At 34.3% G+C, this 24010-nt stretch overlaps 1 protein-coding gene across 1 annotated transcript; it reads right to left on the bottom strand.

The window, feature by feature from the left end:
* Positions 1 to 6101: 6101 nt before the first annotated feature.
* LOC132313046 (cytochrome P450 71A1-like) lies at positions 6102 to 8158 on the bottom strand. The gene is made up of 2 exons (XM_059811662.1): positions 7223 to 8158; positions 6102 to 6753 (listed from the first exon to the last, which is right to left on the bottom strand). The coding sequence occupies exons 1-2, from the start codon at positions 8111 to 8113 to the stop codon at positions 6130 to 6132; spliced, it is 1515 nt and encodes a 504-aa protein (XP_059667645.1). The 5' UTR covers positions 8114 to 8158; the 3' UTR covers positions 6102 to 6129.
* Between the last annotated feature and the right edge of the window lie 15852 nt (positions 8159 to 24010).

Raw genomic sequence — 24010 nt, 5'->3', positions numbered from 1 at the left:
AAGAGAATATGTAAATCCTAATAATGGGGGGCTTTGTTAGGTGTAAATAATTCCTTGACGGGAGAATGTGTGAGTACCAATTAAGGAAAAAAAAAAAAAAAAAAAAAAAAAAAAATTAATTATATATATATTAACTTTCGGGATCGTTAAACATGATTGCACATTGCTCTTCTTTACTAAGTCTCAGAGTTGTTTGGTGTGTTTCCATCACTGCATTAAGTTCCTTCGAAATATACAAGCACACGGAATTCAAAATTTAACTAGAGAAGTGATAGTAGTACACGCCTTCGTTGTGTTTGGAAAAGATAGTGGGAAAAAGAGTAATGAATGTTTTTATATGCGGTACATAGACTATTAATTATAGTTCTTGATTACTATGCATCATTCATTCATATATATGCCCATCAATTTTCTTAGCCAAAAGACAAAGTGCATTTTTCTTATGCATAGTAATACCAGGTAAAACATCTGTGTCAATGTCTTCCTTCTTCATACCAGTAGGTAGTTCCCACTCAAAAGAGTAGAGAAGATTGGCAAGTGCAAGCTCCACAGTCACAACTCCGACATACATCCCGGGGCAACCTCTTCGACCTGCCCCAAATGGAATCAATTCGGAATCTTGCCCCTTGTAGTCAACGGAACTACCCATGAATCTCTTAGGCAAGAATTCTTCTGGTTTTTCCCAATAGTCAGGATCTCTTCCAATGGCACATGCGTTCACGTAGACAATTCCTTGACGGGTAGGTCTTCATATATCTCAATTTACACCATCACAAGAACCAATTTCCCCCTTTCACGATTCAAGGACAAATCATTCATATAAATAGGACGAGAGAACCGTGAGCAAATCTTCGACACAGCAAGTTTGCTTCTGCAATGGATAGGGGCAAGCGTAACCATACTGGTACCGAAACAAGCAAATCCTTCTCCAAGTTAACATTATTTTTCTCTTCAACACAATAGTTTGCCTTCAAGGGTGTGCACGCGTTGCAATACCTTCTCAAGATCAGATTCTTTCTCAAACCGAACCATGAAAAATCCTTCCTTATAATAAAATAGACAAGTTTGATCTCCTTACACCAGCGTCGTTCAATGAAAGGACTGGACTTAACGGGTAGTAGGGATAAGTTATCTCGGTGTTTCCTTCACCACTGCCTTGAGATAAGGAAGTTTATGAAGATCATCTTCTTTAACCATACCTTTCTCACCACTTGCATTTCTAACTTCTTCTTGTGCTCTCCTCATAGCTCTAGGATGTTTCATTAGCTCTGTCATCGCCCAAACCAAGGTGGCAGCACTTGTGTCTGTTCCAGCCATAAATATATTCTGAAAGCAAAAAATAAAATTTTCAAATGGTAAAACCATGGTTCAAAGGTGTGGAACAACACTATAATTGGAGTTCACAGTATTGAATTTTGAAGAGAATAACGATAGTGAAAATTAAAGTCAAACAAAATACCCCTTACATAACTTATCCAAACACAATATTTCATAATTTTTCACAACTACTTAAATTCAACTACGTGAATACTATTTCAGAATGTTGCAATCTCTCATTCTGTAACATAAGATATATATAACTAAACTAACTGCACTACGTATCTGGATCCTCTGTGGTACAGGAACCGTACTGCAACATGTGTGCACCTATTCTTAGGCCAGAAGGCAAAGTGCATTTTTCTTATGCATAGTGATACCAGGTAAATATATTCGGAGTTTTTTAATTTTATGTTGCGCTTGTCCAGCACGAGAAGTTGAGAACACAGTTCCAGTTAAGCAGCCACTAATGTGAAAACAATACGGAAAGTTCAACCCGTACCCAAATCTACCCCACCTAGCACTTTGTATTCACTAGGATGACCAACGACTTCATTTTGTGTTCATTTAAACTTTTTCCAGTCGGCCCTAGAATATCTTCTGCTTCTTCACCTTTGTTGTTATTTGAAGAGGGAATTGCTATGACTCTGGCCAGCTCTGTAGATTTGCAACTTGCGTTTACACAGGAACTGCGATCGAATCATCATATAATAGTTGCTAGACATAATAATCTTAGTGAATGTTGAGAAACGAAGGTGAGATAGAGTCAGAGACTCTGCAAATGCCAATGAGATGCAATAGCAAATTCGAGAGTTGGAGCACAAATGCGGCAGAATTTGAGTAAGAGCGAGCTCTGGGCGCATAAGAGTGAAGATTTGTGTCACTTAGATTACTGCTACTCACTTGTGTTGAGAATTAGCGGTTTTGCTTGAATTTAAAAATAAAAAATAAATAATTAGATAAATAATTGTCATTTGAGCTAGGTTGAATATAAATATTTAACATATTATATATACTCGTGTGTGAAATCTAGGAGATGGGTCAATGTTCAATTTCAATAATTTAAAAAAGTGATTTTTGTTATTATTATAATTGGTCTAACTTTGTAATGTTGACTTCGGTTCTAAAACTCTCAATCTTTCAAGGTTAAGGATTTGAGGCCGATATAGAAAAAAGAAAAAGAAAAATAACAAAATGTGATTTTTGTTGAATCTTAATAATTGGAAAAAAGTGATTTGTCTGGTTCAGAGGATTTGAGTATTGCTATATTGATGTTAGCAAATAGATCATTGTTTAATCTTAATTGGAAAAAAATAATTTTTTTTGGATGGAGTATACTGATATTAACTAATTTCTTATAGTGTCAGAAATTAGGTCATTGTTCAATCTCCATAAGTATGCTACAAAATTATATCATTTTTCAATCTTAATAATTAGATAAAATGATTTGTTTGGTTGAGTATGATAACATGAGGTAATAATGTTAGGAGTATGTTTGGTTTGGTATGCTAATTTGACCTAATAATGTTAGAAATAGGTAGTTGTTTAATATCAATAATTAGAAATACCATTTGTATTTGTTTAGTTGATTGAGTATGTTAACCTGACCTACTGTTAATAACATATTTAATGACATCTCTAAAATTTGGCATTTGTCACACTAGCAATTTTCGACAGTCATTTTAGTATTTTCAAGAGTAATGTCAGTGTTTTGAAATTTCCAAATTTTTGCTATCTCATGTGCCACAATGATATGTTTTCGCTATTTAAAAATAATAATAATGTATAATTTTTAAATATATATATATATATATATATATATATATATATATATATATATTTTAACTTTTCCCAAACGATTATATTTTTAATCTTATATAAGCAGTCATTTATACAATATTCATTATGGGTAATGGGTTGATGTATTTATATAGGTGAAAAGAAAAGGAAAAATTTAAATTTTTAAGGATAAAACTTTAAAAAAAATAAATAAATAAATAAACTTTTTGGGGGCAAATATAGCCGCATAAACAATGGCTTAACGACTATAACATCAGTCATGTGCAGAAAAAATAAACAAAAAACAAAACAAAATTTTTTGAATTTGTACATTTTTTTGCCCAAAAAAGGTCATTCTGCCATTGTTTGTGTTAGCCAAAATAATACCTTAACCGCTCTTAATTACAATATTGTTTAGGGAAAAAAACCAAATAGACCCCAAAAAAACTGATTTTTGGCAAATTTCTGACCCAAACAAGACCTTTTTTGGCCCACTGAGAAATTCGTTTGCGGGCCCACATGCCCAGGACTGATCTTCACATGGGTCACCGTATTTGGCGACCCATTCTATGACCCAATATTTTGGCCCACTGTTTGGCGACCCCCATTGGACCCTCATGAATCGCTGAAATCATATTGGGCTCACGGAAACATTGGAGTAGGCCTTATAATTGGAATATGAATTTTGTGAAGAAAACAAAAAACAAAAAACCGGAACTAAATAGGACCCACATCACACAGCCCAGTTTGGAAGGGTACCGCTTCTTGAACCATTATGTGAAGGAAAAGTCTTTCTCAAACTTGTTGGAGCCACCATGTTTTGCAAAATTTGAAAATAATTTTTTTTTAAATAAACAATTTCATGACATTTTTTGGGAAAATTTTTAAGTATAAAGAAAGACAACTATATGGTTAAAAATCTAAAAACATCATGAACAAAATGAATAATTATTGACTATATATATATACAAGCATACAACTAGTCAAGGCGAGTTAAGATTTCATTTTAGGGGCACAATGCAATTGATAAAAAACAAGAAAAAATATCATTGCAAAAGAATATGATAACCAATGGTAGTATAATTAAGAAAGATAAATTTTTGACAAATATAGGAATCAAAATATTAATTGGTAATATATCCATTGAATATGGTTGGAAGACTTTGTATTTTGATACCAATGCATGAAATCAGGCCAATTGAGTTCATAAAATTACAACAATACACTAGGGAAAAAAATATAATAATAAATTTAAATAAGAAGAGAAATAAAAAGTATAATAAGAGATAAAAATGTTACATACTACATGCATCATACAGAAGAATTTTAAGGAATAGGGAAAAAAAAAAAAAAAAAAAGAAAAAAAGAGAGGGAGACATTTGAAGAACAAAATATTGTTTGATTGATGAAGAGAAATTAAACTTTTATTTTTATATAAAGAAAATTAATGAAAATTGAGAAGTAAAAGATAAAAGAAAGAAAAAACTAAGAGAATTTTAGCAACCGAAAATTTTAAACTGGCATTATACAACTACCATGAATAATTTTTCTCGCTATCTCTTTATGAAAAATACATAAAAGGCCATTGACCCCACGTAGGCTAAGGATGTTGAATAGTCAAAATTGTAATTTTATATTAGTGAAATATAGACAAACTGTCCATTTCAAATTATTAAACTAAAAAATATTGATAGTCCTTTTTTCTCCGGTGGGCAACTAGGAAGCATAAGCCTAAACTTGGACCACTCTTAGTGCAAACAGTTTTTTTTGGAAGGAGTGCCGAAAAATTTGTTGCTCTTCTTTTCATTCTAATCCTTGTACTCAAATAGAAAATACGTAAAACTTATTTTCTTTAATACCATTATCATTCACAAAATTTTCCCTAGCTTCTTGAATTATTCAAGTTCACAAAAGGAGTGATGATGAAGCTGCAAAAATAACCCCAACTGTAGCATACAAAACCCAAACAAGATATGCACCACAACCGGTAATAACAGAAACTGATCTCTGCAACCACCACAGTCACCACTGAGCTCCAATTTGACAAGCCATGGCAGAATCCAACTTCATTGAGATCTCCAAACCAGCAAGCTGTACAAATATTTTTTACTCATGCTCGGATTATAAGGGTTGGGTCTGTTTAAGCTTCTTCATTGAGATCTTCAGTAATTTGTTTTGCTCTGCCACTGTGAATGGGTTTGGGATGAGAGATTGATCAGTTAGAGGAGAGTGTTCGGGTGTTCCTGGAGCAAACAATATAAAATATATGGGAATAATAAAAATATAGGGCAACAGAAAATAGAAAAAATATTTTTTTTTTTTTTTAAATGTAAAGAAGAACACATCCCAAAGAACTACACAAGGTTAAAAAATCAACAATATCCTCTAAAAATCTATAATCTCTATCTGAAACTCAACAAAAAAAAAAAAAGGTGAAAACAATAGAAAACTTAAGAAAATAAGAAGGCCTCTTCTTTCCATCAAAATACTTCATATTTCTCTCAAGTCAAATACACCACCACACACAAAGAGGCCCTCCAAGCAAAGCGAATATGAGGCCCCACAGAACACCTACTCCAAGCCTCAACTAGCCAAGAAGTTCTGAGATCCAAAGGGTGAATTCTGGAGATGGGTTTTGAAGGGAGAGCAGAAAAGAGGATTTTTTGGTAGTACTGTGAAAGGTGTGGATTTGAGAAATTGTTCTGAATTGAAGAGTTAGTGGAGAGGGCTGCGATGAGGAATACGCATGTTGAGAAACGAAAGAGTTCAGTGCTTCCTTAATTCATACTTCTAAGGGTTTAGGTGAGATAGAGAGAGTGCAAGGGTTTAAGGTTTTTTCGCTCATAGAAATAGAAATATGGGGTAATGCGATATGAGGTTACTTCTTTTCTTTTTTTGAAAATAAAAATAAGAATTGTTGAATAATATTTTTTCTTTTTTTGAAAATAAAAATTCAACTGCACATTCTCTCATTCTGTGGTACAGAACCCGTACTGCAACATGTGTGCACAATTGTTAATTTGCATATATCATTTATTCATATACATGCCCGTGATATTTCTTAGCCAGAAGGCAAAGTGCATTTTTCTTATGCATAGTAATACCAGGTAAAACATCCATGTCAATGTCATCCTTCTTCATACCAGGAGGTAGTTCCCAATCGAAAGAGTTGAGCAGATTAGCGAGTGCAAGCTCCACAGTCAGAGCTCCGAGATAAATCCCGGGGCAACCTCTTCGACCCGCCCCAAATGGAATGAATTCGAAAGATTGTCCCTTGTAGTCAATACAACTATCCATGAATCTCTCAGGCAAGAATTCTTCTGGATTTTCCCAAGATTCAGGATCTCTTCCAACGGCCCACGCGTTCACGTAGACACAAGTTTTGGGTGGAATCTCATACCCATTTATGTTGCATTTTTTCCTTGTTTCGTGTGGAAGCAGCAATGGAGATGGAGGGTGCAGTCTCAGTGTCTCCTTCACCACTGCCTTTAGAAAAGGTAGTTTATGAAGATCATCTTCTTTAACCATACCTTTCTCTTCACTTGCATTTCTAATTTCTTCTTGCACTCTCTTCATAGCTCTGGGATGTTTCATTAGCCCTGTCATCGCCCAAACCAAAGTGGCAGCACTAGTGTCTGTTCCAGCCACAAATATGTCCTGAAAACAAAAACAAAATAAAAATATATAGTATGAGAAATGCGTTTTTTTTCTTTCAGGCAAACCGCAACATGGCAAGAAACTAAGATCTTCTAGAATGATTTAAGTCAGCTTTAGCACAAAGAAGAATGTCCATTAGAATAGGAGATAAAACGTCTTGACAGATGTGATTTCGCGAGAGTATAGCCATTTTATGAGCAACCTCATTGTCATTTCGTATGAGAAATGTGTTAGAAGGTTGTAACCAAGTATAACTTCTATACTTTCCAAAATAGAAAATCCAAGATTCAGCTATAAAAAAATAAATTTTAAAATCTTCAAAAAATAGAACATAAAGATTATTTTCTATAGCAAAGACTTTTGGGGTTTTTGAGTTGTTGACCACTATTTTGATAAAACTTAAATTAGGTTGTGGGAGTGTGTAAACCAAGAAAAGTAAAGAAAAAAAAAAACAGAAAAAAAAAATTACCACGAGCACTGCTTTAATATGATCTAAAGTGAGATCAATTGTAAACGAGTGACCCTTCTGCAGCTGAAGTAAGACATCAAGAATATCCTCTTGCTCGGACTTGCTGCTCTCTAATTCTTGCAAGCGCTCATCGATGATTTCTTGGTAGAACAAATCCATTTCCCTGAAAATTTTATCGGCCCTGCTTGACATGCCATTGAGTATATCTACCCAACCAAGAAAAGGAAAATAATCTGAGACGAAGAAGCTTGCTAGCACGGCCTGAGCTTCTTGAAGGAGGCCATGAAACTTACTCCTTTCGCAATCTTCATCGTCGTACCTCTTACCAAAAGCAATTCTACAAATCACGGCACTGGTGAGAGAAAGTAGCATCTCGCTTAAGTTGGTGAGTTTAGAAGCAGAAGCAAACTTGGAGATCTTTTTAATCATTCGCGAAACCTCATCCTCCCTAATGTAGCAAAAGGAGTCAACCCTCTTGGGGTTGAAGAGATGAAGGACACAAATCTTTCTCATTTCTCTCCAGTACTCACTGTAAGGTGCACAGGCCACATCTGAGCAATTGTAAGATAGCTTTCTCTGGCCAAGTAAAGATGGCCTACTAGCAAATTCGAGGTCATGGGTTTTCAGGACCTCTTTAGCCATCTTTGCTGAAGAAACCACAAGGGTTGGAACGAAACCGAGTTGGAGGGTCATGAGAGGGCCATATTTTTTGGAGAGTTGCCATAGGTAGTGATGTGGAGCTGAGTTAGCAAGCTCGTGTAGGTTACCGATGATTGGAAGTCCCGGAGGACCCGGGGGAAGATGATTTGCTCCATACTTGTTTCTGTATTTTTGATGAAGAAAGAAGAGCAGACTGAGAGTGGGAAGAAAAATAAGCAATATTGTCATCATGGTCTGGGGAGATAAAATGAGTTTGTTTTGTGTGATCAGGGTGAGATGTGAGTCTCTCTCACATGTATAGAACTTTTTTCATGTTTCACAAAATTTTCAAGTTTCACAAAATTCTGAAATAAAGACAGAAAGTCTGTTTTAAATTATTAATAATTATAGTTTTAGTGAAATTTAGACCGGCGGCTGGTCGCTTAAGTTGACTAAAGCCCCAATTGTACGAAGGCCCCTAAATTTTCTTTTTAATGTTTTTTTTTTTTTTTTCTTTCAAATTTTTAGCAAAAAGATTCTGATTATTTTGTATTTTATTTTATTTTATATTCGGCTTTGATTTACTTAGATGCAAGGGGATGCGTTGGGTCAATTGATTGAGACCTATCACATTTAATTAGTAAAACATATTCATGATATGGACTAAATTCAATTATGTTTTGTTTTGTCTGATGTCATGTAACACAAAAAAGTAAAAAATAAAAATTTATTGTATTTATCTTCTTCTTTTTTTATTCATTCTAAAATGCTCGAGGAAATAACAACCCACTCACAAGGAGAAGGAACAGACAAAAACAACCCAACTTAGAGCGTATATAACAAACGCCGCTAAAAATTAACATCCAAACTCAGAGCATTATGTACTGCTACCATTTCTCTGTCCGCTATCATGTAGAGTCAATATTGCAAAATGGACTGAACTAAAAGGAAGAATAATATTGCATATAAATCGGACTGTGAACTAATGTACAGTGATATTAAAAAAAAAAAAATTTAAACTTGGGTTATAGCCCAAGTTAACCCTTCACTAACTTCGCCCTTGGCTACCATTAATCAGCTCCAATTTGACAAGCCATAACAGAATCCTTCAAGGAAATTGTTTGAGATATTGAATGTAGTCGCTATTGCTTCAATTGAGTGGCAGCTTGGTTCCCAAAGGCTCTCACATTCCCTCAAGTCAAATTGAAATAAACTGCTGCAAATAAGTTTATGAACTAGAAACTAATTAATTTGGTTTCTTTGAAAAACTTACTTTTTTTTTTTTTTTGGTAAATAAAGAATAAAACCTATTAAGTTAGAGGCCTAAAATAGTAATTCATTTCACTAACCAATTGTATGACGGAGCATTTCAAACAAAATGCTGTGCCAAAATAATCTTAGCCATGAGATGCAAAAGAAACCACGTAAGTCCCACTTTGTACATCCCAACAACACGTGTTAGGCCCAACATTCCAAATGTTGGAGCCACGTGGCATCACTTAATCCACAAACAACTTGGAAGTGTCCCAAACGAAACGAGAGCGGGGCATTGAAAAAATATGTGTGAAATGAATTCAACAGCAATGGAAGTAATCGTTTAGAATTTGAAGAATTGTCATCGAGTTCCTATCAAGAGTGAATAACCCATTTTTGTTTGCCATCTTAAACGTGACATCAAAGTATTAGAAATTTTTATATATAAATAATAAAATTTATTTTATGGTCCTATGCACTACGTTTTCTAAAATTGGATTGTAATGTGATTATTGATACTTGATGAATTGGGTTGTACTTTCTAATTTGGTGGTCTAATTGGGAGTATGGTTTTATAATGTTGGATTGTGAGTTTCCAACTTATTTGGTATGATTTAATTCTAACCATTGATGTATAAGTTTTCATGATATAAAGGGAGACTTAGATATGCTTGTCTGTAGACAAGTCGTCCCCCCTGTTATTATTATATATAAGGGTTTTAAACCCTTATTCAGACCTATTGTATTGACAACTCTTAGAAGGGGGTAAAACGCTCTAATATTTTTCAGGAACTCACAGAGGATTACATGGATATTCTAAAGGTATATGTGCATTAATCATCAATCAGGTACGAGTCTAAATTACTCTTTAATTAATTAAAGTATTCTTGATTTCTACATGGATTAATTTGATTAAAACTAACAATTGGTATCCGAGCCAAATTAAGATTTGTAGAAATCAAAATAGTAAAGATTGATTTATGATCTACTATACTTGAATCGGTGTATTTGAAATTGCATTGGCTGCCTTGTAACGACCCGAACCCAGGGGTCCGAACCGTATCCGAGTTCTTACTCGAACCTGAGGTCATCTACTGTCTCTACAGTCATTTCCAATTATAAGCTACAAGGGAACACATCATACCAAATCTAAAAATGAAATACGAATTATATGTTTCTAATGTCCTGTAAGTTTCGAACTCTTTTGTGAGCCATATTAAAGGCTAACCTTGTCCCACAACAGTCACCACAACGTAAGTTTACAAAAGAGATACAAAACCAGTTTAAAGTTTTACAAGATTTGTATATACAACAGAAAATTTACACAAGAAAATCCGTCAAGTCCTATCTAAGCCTGTGGGGAATGTCTTTCGCCACTTCCTTTCCGTGTCCTGAAAAATATTAGTAAGGAGTGAGCACAACGACTCAGTAGAAGATGCCTAAAACACACTCCCTAATGCTTCCGGGAATCCAAGCAAAGAATAGCAACAAGGAAAGGGGTTCATACTTGTTCAGGAAGTAATGACCATTACATAATGCAATCTAACAAATGAAATTCCCAAAATTTCAGTTATTGCTTTCATTTCAAAAAAAATACACTCTCCTCCTAAAAAAAAAATCTGTTTTTGCCCCATGTAGTGCCCAATATGATGCATGAATAACACACTTCAAAATCTCATAGTGTCATAGCATCTCCGCATCAAATTTCAGTTCTATAAATTATAGTTAATGGCAAATCAATATGGCAGTTTTGAAAACCACAATAACATAATTATTTATCCTGTAAAGTTTAGGCACCAATTCAGAATTTGAACAACAACAATAACAAGCTTGGAACAAAATAGTTCCATAAATGAGGCAATTTAAACGTATAAATTTCAGCTTGCAAACACAAAAACATATCTATGAAAATTACTTAAATTTTTTGTTTTTTTTTTTTTTTTTTATACTCACAACACAATCGGCATTTAGAAAGCTTGTATTTCAGTTTCTAAACACATACTATGCACCATTAAGGAAGCTACAAATCTCAGTTTTTGAGCAACACCGTCAATTATAATCCTTACAACAAATAGCCCCACATATGAGATAAGTTCAAAATAGAATTTCAGTATATATATATTTTTTCTTTTTCAGCAACAGCCCAATCAAATTAATTACTAAAATTTCAATTTATGTACACAAACATAATCAACATTTAGGGGAGCTCAAATACAATTTCTAAATACATAATACCCATCATCATAGGAGCTAAAATTTTCAATTTTTGAGCCTCAACAACAACAACAATCCTTACCTCAAAACAAAACACAATCATGCTAATTATTAAAGTTTCAGTTTTTATGTACACAACAAAATCAACATTTAGGGGAGCTCACTATCTCAGTTTCTAAATACATATCACACACTATTATTGAAGCTACGAATTTCAGATTTGGAACTTCACAAAACATGCTTGAAATAAAGATTAAATTCTATACAAGTTGGTGACTCAAATTCAAAGAACTAATTCACCAAAAACAAAGGTTGTAGGCTTTAGGAAACCCCTACCTCAATATAGAAGAAAACCCCAAATTGCACCCAATTTAGCCCCTAAATTCAAAAACCTTAGGACGTCCAAATCAAGATCAGCTCCGAGCAAAACGTAGTCCTCAATGAGCTCATCAACTTTGCCTTTAATGGCAAAGTTGAAATCCAAGTGAAAAATGATGAAATCAAGCTTTATAATTTGTGATTTGGTGAGGGAAAATGGGTTCACGTAGAGAGAGAAAGGGGCTGCGTGATAGAGGAAAAGAAATGGCCAGAATGTGGTATATGATGATATAAATCACACTTAGTGCTAGGTGGGGCCCACATAAAAAATTATCATCTTTTACCAATATATATATATATATATATATATATATATATATATATATATATAAACACAAAAAAAAAAACAAAAAATCAGAAATATTACAATCTACACTCCTTAAAAAGATTTCGTCGCCGAAATCTACCCTCCTTAAAAAGAAAAAGCGCCGTGTCTCTCACGTCCACACAGTCTGTCATGGAAACTCTAACCAATGACACAACACAATCTGCGAAGTCAATAGATGTGAGACAAAACAGTTAAGGAAACTACTTACCTCAAAGTCGCTAGTGACCCCAAATGCTACCAAGGAAGTAGATACAAAATCTCTCAATAAAACTTGCCACAAGCTCGAATCGCAACTCCAGAGATACTCACAACACTGTTCCCGCCGTACATTGTCATCATTAGCTATGCCATAGTTGCACAACCAACTACCAGTTCCACGACTGATCAACACGACATACCAGTCAAAATATAAGAAAAAAACTACTAGTACACTCACGGACACGATCCACAATGCCATTCCACATGAAACTCACTTCCAGACAAAACTTCACCTTCCCATTCACACATAAATAACCATTGAACTTTGACCCGACATCATGTCAAGGAAAGAATGACTCAGAGAAATGGTTGGCCAGGCCATTCCCATCGTTGATCTGACTTTAACACCAATATCGTTCTTGTCTTCAGGTCTAATCCTCAAGCATAAACATTCATCAATCCCTATGCCTAACTCTAGACACACGGTCTAACCACTCCCCACACATGAGTCACATCACAACAACTAGAGACTATTGCTAACTCTAAGATCGTAAGAAAATGTACACACAGGTAAACAAGTCGCGTCTCACGCTATAACGATCATAACCTTACGGAATGAATCCTACAAAGCCAAGGACTTCAACTCCTATCGTGGAGGTAAGTCAGACGATCCCAAACAAACCCTCACTCAGAATCCTAACAAAAAAAGAAACTCTAAAAAGTTCTTTCGTTCGCTGACACGCACAACTCCTATGTGGAGATACAAAACTCACAGATGACAAAGTCCTTGCCAGGACCAACATAAGAAGAAAGAAGATCAAGTCCTTCTATCGCAACAGAATAGAATACGCACTTATCGGCACTTTGCACACGATATGCCAAGAAGGAGGAACTATGCGGAGACGAAACGGCTCTATCTGTAACTCATACACCTAACATCCATACGTATAAGAGGACAGTGGCCCTTCCCAAAATTCTAGGGCTAGACGACGAATTCTAAGACATCGCGTCTCATCCTGCCCGAAGAAGAACCTTAACAAGTGAAATTCTAAACCTTCCATTCGTAGAAATAACTATGTAGTGCTGACCACTGCATCAATAACCTTTAAAGTAGCATGGTTAAAAGTTCTTTTGTCATTAATCTATCAATAAAATCAACACATAAATCTCGACTGCTTACGAAATACACATCGTTATCCAATAAAACTATCTAAAATACTCATATAGTCTTACAAATACATCACTGCTTTAAGACATAACGGTCAAAACTGAAGCATCCTTACAGCTTGAAACTTATACAAAATACCCCGAACTATATCCTGCCCCAAGGGCTCACACTAAGCATCATCAACATCGTCCGGTCCGGAACCACACTACGGGATATGTCCACCATCCTAGCACAGATGAACCGACACTGCAAAAAGTGCACGGGAACCTATCCAAACTCACTGGTAGCCCCCGTTACCAAAACAACTGTGTGTAGGTACCTCTTGTCACACCCAAACTCGCAAGTATCCCCCGCTACAAAACTCACAGGTATCCCCCACTACAAAACTCGCAGGTATCCCCCACTACACAGTCACAGGTAACCCCCGTTACTGTACCAGACTCACAGGTATCCCCCATTATGAAACGACACGACTCACAGGTAGCCCCCGTTACAACATGACACGTTGCACTGACAACAACATGACAAGATGGACAAGTGACAATATGGCATGACTCCCAAATAACTATGCAACATGACTGACAAACTACCATGCAATCTGATATAACTAACAGACAATAATGCAACACGACTCACAGATGACCATGCAACACAATATGACTCACAGGTAGCCCCCGTTATAACACGACACGACTCACGGGTATCCCCCGTTACAACACAGTCACAGGTAACCCCCGTTACTAAACTCACAGGTAGCCCCCGTTACCTCCAGCACAACTGTGCACAGGCAACTGCCAAATCTCACAGGTATCCCCCGTTACACAAGAATCAATTATAGTAATATCTCATCTCCTCTGTGGACAATCCTTCTTTATGTGGCCCGACTGACCACACCGAAAACAAACTCCGGAACTAGGTCTATCAAGAGGACACTCCGCCTTGCAGTGTCCTGGCTGTCTACAGTGATAACACACCACACTCGTCCTTGAAGGCTCTGAAGAAGCACCAACACCAACAATAGGGGTAGCACCTGCCATTCGCTGCTCCTAAGAAAACAATGAAGCACTTCTGTGCCTCTTTCTGTCCTGACTCCTAGAAGAAGTACACACATTCGTACCTCGTTCCTGAGAATCCACAATACCACTCCTTTCTTGCCAATCTTTGACTTCTGCTTCTACCATCAGTGCTCTCGTAACCGCTTCTGAATAATTCTTTAATCCCAAAAGTGTCACCCCCGGCCTAATAGAACGATTTAGGCCGTACACAAAATGCCATGTCTTCTCCTCCTCGTTCCCTAACACGTCCGTAGCGAAACGTGAGAGAGAAGTGAACTTATTCTCATACTCTGTTACTGACATATCACCTTGCTTGAGACTATCGAACTGCGTCCTCAATTCCCGTCTCTTAGTTTGCGGGAAATACTTTCCAAAGAAAAGACTCTTGAATGCGTCCCAACTCATACTATCAATATCATGCGCGTTAGTTATGGTCTTCTACCATACTGCCGCATTACTAACAAACTTATACGTAACTAAGGTGATCTTCAACCGATCATCGGGCACGGCTATTGCCGTGAAATGCTTTTCAACTTCATCTAACCAATCGTCCACCACCAACGGGTCTGAACCTTCCTCAAATGTTACTTTCATGAATTTGTTAAACTGGAGTAGGTACCCAAGATTCCGCTCCATCTCCGCCCCCTGTGGCTGAATAGTCGGTTGTAGTACCACTTGAGGAGCTATGGTACTCGCTAAATTCTGAATGGCTGAAGCTACAGCGTTTGCTACTAAAACTTCGTCCTCCGGTACTTGTAGATCATCATCCATCTCTCTTTCTCGGCCCTGTCCCATTAAAACCCTATCTGGTTGGGATGGCCCTTCACCTGCTCGTTCCCCAACTTCATCCAGGTCCATCTCCACGTCGTCCTCAAACGCAATTCTACAAAAGCACATACGATCAAAACAAAAAAAAAAAATGAAATAGCTCAATCCACGAGCTATGGTGCTCATATTATCCGTTCAATAAGAACGAAACATTTATAAATGTAGGAATGATCAAGTCCATCATATACGTGGGTCAAAACCCTTCATAACCCCACACACAGCACTACCGCGAACACTCAAACCCGTCAACAACGAAACAAACAAGTCATGCATACATTTACTAAGCAATGGCTCAATAAACAGTAAACAAGTAAGCACTTAATAATCATGGTCATGAAATACACATACAAGCATTTAAACATATATGCATATAGCAATTAAGCATGCTTTAAACAAATTTAACTATTTCATTAATACTAAAAAATTTCAAGTAAGCATCTAGTAAATAGGTATGCTTTCACATTCATTAAACAACAACTTAATAAAAATAAACACATTATCATTTAGCATGTTTAAATTTAATCACCATTTTATAAGTCTCATAATCGATTCACAAGTAAACACATAATAACAAGTCGTGCTTTTTAACTAGATAAACAATAACTACATAAGCATGCAATACTGTCAATCCAAACTCTAAGTCCATTTGGGTCAACCCTACCCGTCGTCCTTAGGTTTTCGAACCTAATGCTCTGATACCAAATTTGTAACGACCCGAACTCAGGGGTCCGAACCGTATCCGGGTTCTTACTCGAACCCGAGGTCATCTACTGTCTCTACAGTCATTCCCAATTATAAGCTACAAGGGAACACATCATACCAAATCTAAAAATGAAATACGAATTCTATGTTTCTAATGTCCTGTAAGTTTCGAACTCTTTTATGAGCCATATTAAAGGTTAACCTTGTCCCACAACAGTCACCACAACATAAGTTTACAAAAGAGATACAAAACCAGTTTAAAGTTTTACAAGACTTGTATATACAACAGAAAATTTACACAAGAAAGTCCGTCAAGTCCTATCTAAGCCTGTGGGGAATGTCTTTCGCCACTTTCTTTCCGTGTCCTGAAAAATATTAGTAAGGAGTGAGCACAACGACTCAGTAGAAGATGCCTAAAACACACTCCCTAATGCTTCCGGGAATCCAAGCAAAGAATAGCAACAAGGAAAGGGGTTCATACTTATTCGGGAAGCAATGACCATTACATAATGCAATCTTGCAAATGAAATTCCCAAAATTTCAGTTATTGCTTTCATTTAAAAAAAAATACACTCTCCTCCTAAAAAAAAAAAATCTGTTTTTGCCCCATGTAGTACCCAATATGATGCATGAATAACACACTTCAAAATCTCATAGTGTCATAGCATCTCCACATCAAATTTCAGTTCTATAAATTATACTTAATGGCAAATCAATATGGCAGTTTTGAAAACCACAATAACATAATTATTTATGCTGTAAAGTTAAGGCACCAATTCAGAATTTGAACAACAACAATAACAAGCTTGTAACAAAACAGTTCCATAAATGAGGCAATTTAAACATATAAATTTCAGCATGCAAACACAAAAACATATCTATGAAAATTACTCAAATTTACTGTTTTTTTATTTTTTATTTTTTTATACTCACAACACAATCGGCATTTAGAAAGCTTGTATTTCAATTTCTAAACACATACTATGCACCATTAAGGAAGCTACAAATCTCAATTTTTGAGCAACACTGTCAACTATAATCCTTACAACAAAATAGCCCCACATATGAGATAAGTTCAAAATAGAATTTCAGTATTTTTTTTTTTTTTCTTTTTCAGCAACAACCCAATCAAATTAATTACTAAAATTTCAATTTATGTACATAAACATAATCAACATTTAGGGGAGCTCAAATACAATTTTTAAGTACATAATACCCACCATCATAGGAGCTAAAACTTTCAGTTTTTGAGCCTCAACAACAACAACAATCCTTACCTCAAAACAAAACACAATCATGCTAATTATTAAAGTTTCAGTTTTTATGTACACAACAAAATCAACATTTAGGGGAGCTCACTATCTCAGTTTTTAAATACATATCACACACTATTATTGAAGCTACGAATTTCAAATTTGGAACTTCACAAAACATGCTTGAAATAAAGACTAAATTCTATACAAGTTGGTAACTCAAATTCAAAGAATTAATTCACCAAAAACAAAGGTCGTAAACTTTAGGAAACCCCTACCTCAATATAGAAGAAAACCCCGAATTGCACCCAATTCAGCCCCTAAATTCAAAAACCCTAGGATGTCCAAATCAAGATCAGCTCCGAGCAAAACATAGTCCTCAACGAGCTCATCAACTTTGCCTTTAATGGCAAAGTTGAAATCCAAGTGAAAAATGATGAAATCAAGCTTTACAAGTTGTGATTTGGTGAGGGAAAATGGGTTTCACGTAGAGAGAGAAAGGGGCTGCATGATGGAGGAAAAGAAATGGCCAGAATGTGGTATGTGATGATATAAATCACACTTAGTGCTATGTGGGGCCCACATCAAAAATTATCATCTTTTACCAATATATATATATATATATATATATATATATATAAACACAAAAAAACAAAAAATCAGAAATATTACATGCCTAAACTTTACATGGATATGTAATTGATTTATATATAAACAATGTTTTGTTTTAAAATACCACAATCTATTATACACGTGAAAACCTTTTTTAAAGTATGAGTTTGTCATGCAATGTATCAGTTCCTTTATAAATTGTGCACGCCAAACGACAATGTATAAGCAATCAGTTTGTTATGCATTGTATAAGTTATTTTCGTTATAAAGTCTGCACGTCGAACGAGGAAGACAATGATACAAGTATGGAAACATATATATGTTTACTTCTATATATGTTTACTTCTGCTGTATTGTGACCCCAATTGTTTCTTTTGAAACCAAATTGAAAAGAAAATTATAAATATTTGAATTTATAATTCAAATTTGGATTTGCCATCTATGTTGAATGAATTTACAACTATTTATATAGATGTGAATATGTAATTTTAAATATATATTCTCATAAACTATTTGAACATATATTGATAGAAATCAGGATTAAATATTTATTTAATTTGGTATTCAAGCATATATTCATATACATATATTGTAACTATGCACTAATGTGTGGTTATCTAACCATTCTTGAGCAGTATATCATTATACCCAAATAATTTGACATGGATGTACAATGAGACTAAATGTCTTGATTTGTGTGAATTATATATTGATATGCATGAAGATTAAAAGTCTTTAATTATATATATATGAATTAATGTGTGTATGAAAAGTAAACTATCAAGTATTTGTCTTTCGTTCAAAATTAATCTGGAAGATTGTTCTGGTTTGAGAACTCAGTGTTGCTTGTATACAATAGTACATATATAATATTATATAGGGTTTTGGATGATTTAAACATCGTTATTGATATTTATGCTACATGTATCAATATGAGGTATATATCTTGAATTACATGTATAAGTAAATTTTTAGTTTAACATAAAGTTGTGTGGCCATTTAACCATGCCCTATGTCCAGTACTTTTATTAAGTAATTTATGATATTTATTCAATTTTAAGTTGAAAAACTTATGGGGGTGTGCGTACCATAAGCAAATATTATTGATCTGATTGATTTAAATATTCAAGTTTTAATTGTTTAATTTTAGATTGAAAAATTTATAGGGCTTGTGTACCATAAACAAGCAATATTAACTTAATTGATTTAAAGATTCAAGTACTTTAAATTATTTATCGGATATTTAATATACATGCATCAAATTTTATTATTTTATTTCAATTAAATAATAGAAAGAATTAAGATTTTTAAATCTTGATTGATGTGCATATTATTATATTGTTTACTGTAATTTCTTAAGATGTATGAGGGGGTTTTATTTTATTTGTATTAAAGCCATTTATATTACAGTGAAATCAAGTATTCCATAATATTTGGATTTAGTTTATGTGCATTATAAAGAAGTTATTGAACTTAAATAAATGGAACTTCTGCAGTATATGTTCTTCTTTGGGGTTTAGGAAGATCGGTAAAGTGACTATTTCAAAAGTAATAGCTAAAATGGGTGATGCCTGTCAAAAGGTGACACGCTCATGGAGGTTATTATTTTATTAAAATTTTAAGACATTGGTCTTATTGAGGTCTTACAATGCACTTACTTACATAAGGGCATTTGTTCTACCAAAAGGTAATCAATGTCTTAGTATTGGATAAGTGAGTAGAATATTTGAGAGTGCTTGGATTATAACTAAATAACCCTCTTGCCAAAATATAGTGAAAGTGTTTAGCAATAATTCAAATATAATCATATAGGTCTATGTGAGATTTTATTGCAGGTTTGGGGGATAAAGTAAAATCTAAATTTCTGCCAAAAGGTGATTTTTTGATGACATTTTATTTGTTCCCACAGGGTGGACTGTTTTTGCAAATAGTAAAACATCATGAGAAATTCGGCTTAAAACCCTAAGCACGAATTAAAGTAATAATCCATAAAGTTGTGATATATTATTTTATATGTTGTTTATGTAGTGTTATTGTTATTTATTCATGTTACAAACGTTTCCGCAATTTAAAGATAGCTCATCGGGATTGAACCATTGAATAGTTAAAAATTATATTGCCTAGAAGACAAGTTTTGATATTTTATTGGGTTTCTTAGATTACGAGTCTGTGTTTTTTTTTTATAGGAAGAAACCTATATGCCCAGTGCAGAGTCTTCTTAGGTAGAAAAATTGTTGCATTTTTAAGTGGACTAAAGGTACTACCATGCCATTAGATTAATTTATGTTTCTATTGGTGATAATATTCATGGTGGTATTATGGTTTTGATATTGCCAAGGAACTTCTTGATTTGATTAAGTAAAAGTTAATGGGTATTAAGAAGCAACTACAATAGTATTATCTGACATGGTTTATGTTAGTCAGATATGACGGCAATGGTTTAGTGAAGGAGTATATCTATAAGATGTGCAAACTAGTTAATGATCTGAGGTAGTAGGGAATCATATTTGATGATAAGTTATTTGTCCACTTAGTAATCTATTTTCTACTTAGGTTTTTTCAGCTTTTCAAGGTGAATTATAATTCACAAGAAGTTAAATGTTATACACTTTTCAAGGTGTATTGTTCTCATCTTGCTGTGACAGCAAAAATCGTTTCAAGAATAAACTAGGCGGCAAGAAAGTGTATAAAGCTAAACAGAATAAAGAAAAACAGAACAATACATGAAAAGACATTGATTATGGAATGATAAATGTTGGTTCTGTAGAAATAAAAAGATATCAAAAAGAAAAAAGGCTATTGTGGTGAAAAAGAAAAACAAAGCAGGAAATAAAATTGTTATATTAATTTTTTAGCCTAACTTGGTAAAAGTATAGGTATAGACATGGTGGATAGATTCGAGTGTGATCATATTTGTTTCTTATTTTTCTATAGACTCGATACCTTCCGAATTAAAACGTGTTTTGGTTAGAGAGGATTCATCTATGCTATGCATAGGATATTGGGGAATATCTCTCAAAAGAGACTTGAATGCTTGGTCAAGGATGAGATTATTGAGTCACAAATTTTATGCGTTAGTTGTATCAAATGACAGATCCGAAGAAACACAATTTTGAGGCTAGTTGGTCATTTAGCCTTTTGGATTATATTTATACCGACATTTGTGATCCATTTCTTATTGTAGCTCATTTGTGGCAAATGTATTTCATTGTCCTTATTGATGGGTTCTCAAGGTATGATTGTGTACTTAATCCACCAGAAGTCCGAAGCACTTGATATGTGTAAAATGTACTAGACTAAAGGTGAAAGTGGTTGATATAAAAATTATGGTTTTATGACTGGACTAAGGTGGTGAGAAAAATGGTAAGGAGGGTGTAAATCGTAGAACAGTCAGCACATACTTAAAGAGTAGGGCATTGTGCCACAATACACTATTCCTAGTTCTCCTGGGCAAAATAAAGTTACAGAAAAAAAAAAGTGTGGGGATGTCTTATAGAGACAGAGTTATATAATGCAGATATCAAGGAGCTTGATACTCACACAATCGATGATTATTTTATTGGGCATCTTGAAAGATTAAAAAATTGAAGATTTTTTCACTGTTTAGTATACCGATGGAGATTATTGATATATATCAAACAAATTTGATGAGAATGGCAAATCCAGTGGGAGTTTAGAATATTGTAGTTTGTTTTTGCAAAGAAGCAACTTTCAGTATCTATTCCATTTATTTCATACTTTATTCCACTTTCTTTAGTGGTTTTATTTATAGTTCTTATTCTCATTTTTTCAGCTATTCTCACTTATTTAGTTATTTCTCATTTGCAGTCTCTTCTTTCGACTTCCAATCTAGTTCCTAAGCCTATTTAACTTAGGAGATTTTCTAAAGTTTGGAAGTATACTGTAGTTGGTGATTTTGAGGTGTATGATGGATATAAGACAAAATTGATGGCCAGGGCCAGGTGCTTAAGCAAAAGTTAAGTGTTGATTTTTTTGAGTTTTTTTCTCCAGTTTCATTAAAGGACTCTTTAAGAGTTATTCTTTTATTATCACTTATTTATGGCTTAAGAAAGTTTCACAGCAGTGGTATCCAATTTTTGATACAGTGGTTACTAATTGTAGGTTCAAAGAGAATGTTATGGATAAATGTATATACCTCAAGTTCAGTGGGAGTCATTTTTTTTATTTTTCTTGTCCTATATGTTGATGATATTTTGTAAGGTAGCAATGACATTCATATGATACATGATATTAAGAATTTTATGTAAAGTTTTTGACATAAAGGACATGGGTATGCTATGTCCTTGGTATTAGGATCCATAGAGATCAGGCTACTGGAATATTTGGACTTTTTCTAAAGGCTTATATTAATTAAATATATGGAAACAATTTAAGGGTAACCAAGTGTAGTAAGCCCATTAACATAAAGTACATTTTGAAGCGAGAGAATGTTAAAGTTTAAGTATTATTAAGATTTTCCCATATGGTTACAGAAAGATTGTTGCAGATCCTCTCACTAAAGGTCTTCAGCTGAAAATAATAAAGTCTTTATAAAGCACGTGATTCGGATAGGTGTTCGAGAGTAATTATGTTATGATGTTTGGTATATCTTTTATATATGCTACATTGCAGCTAGTTTCTTTATGCCTTGTGGTGACAGTTATTTTTCTCTCTAGTTTACACCTTATGGTGATAGTTATTTGCATGAAAAATAAAGTTATGATGCATCATTATCATTATCTTAATATATATGGTTTATACACGTGCTATTGTGTTAGTCTGAGAGTAATATTTCACTCATGAGGTTATTTGGGCTAGATGTGATATTGGCACCACATCGATAAATCCAAAATAATTATTAAAAGTTATCTAGGAGTGATATTTCACTCATGCAGTTGTTTAGGTTAGATATGAGATTGACACCATATCGGTAAATCCAAGCATAAGATTTGTTTGGGAGTGGTAATACACTCATGAGGTTATTTGAACTAGATGTGAGATTGACATTACATTGGTAAATCCAAACATAAATATTAAAGTTTGCTTGTGGGAGTTTTTCACACTCCATGAGGATAGCTTGGGCTAGATATGGGACTGGCTCCATATCAGTAAACCCTCACACTGAACAGAAGGTTGACGATTTGCTGTAATATGTTCAGGTGACATACCACGATGGTATGAAGCAGGTTAGATAATGAGGTGTGCGTTTAGACCACATGCAGTTTGCACATCTCATGAAATTCAGTAAAAACCACTATATTTGCTTGAATCCTAGATGGAATCGGTTTTGAGATCATATAACTGTTTAGACTAATATATTACTTGTCTACGTATTCATGATACACTATTGAGGAAGTTTATGGAGGAGAGTGTTCTAAAGTATCAATTCATTTATTTCGATAATTGTATTTTTTATAAAACAAAAATGAGTAGCCACTCGACTTTTTCTAAAGTGTGTTGCAATCCATAGTGTCATTTTTGTAAAACTTAGAGTGCATGGACCAAGTGAGAGATTGTTAGAAATTTTTATATATAAATAATAAAAATTAATTTATGGTTCTATGCACTACGTTTTCTAAAATAGGATTGCAATGTGATTATTGATACTTGATGGATTGAATTGTACTTTCCAATTTGGTGGTCTAATTGGGAGTATGGTTTTATAACGTTGGATTATGGGTTTCCAACTTATTTGGTATGATTTAATTCTAACAATTGATATTTAAGTTTCCATGATAGGAATGGAGATTTAAATATGCTTATTTGTAGGAAAACCGTCCCCCTGTTGTTGTTATATATATAAGGGTTTTAAAACCCTTATTCAGACCTATCATAACCCTTGGCCCAATGTCCCTTTTCAGAACCAAGTCCCACATATGGTCATGACTAGGGAGCAATTGGCTGAGGTCATACAAGAACAGTATGGACCAGCTACAAATGAATAGCAATCACAGAAAAAGATCTCCATCTTAAGATAATAGCAAATAAGAAAATACCACCACCAATTCAACTCCTGGCTTGCTCTGAATGACCGGCAACGACTTAGTAAGCTTTGATATTAACATAAAGTCTCGGTTTTAATCATTTATCTGAAAGGTCCTCATCTTAATGCTCCAAAATTCATAATTTTCTCTCTCAAACTTCAATTTTCCTTCTTCT

This window comes from Cornus florida, unplaced genomic scaffold (genome assembly GCF_030987335.1).
Source record: "Cornus florida cultivar Cherokee Brave unplaced genomic scaffold, ASM3098733v1 CherokeeBrave_3.0.0_Hap2_Chr01, whole genome shotgun sequence".
In the NCBI taxonomy this organism is placed as follows: domain Eukaryota; kingdom Viridiplantae; phylum Streptophyta; class Magnoliopsida; order Cornales; family Cornaceae; genus Cornus; species Cornus florida.
The sequence above is the reverse complement of the archived record's forward strand: the minus strand, read 5'-3'. Positions and strand labels throughout refer to the sequence as shown.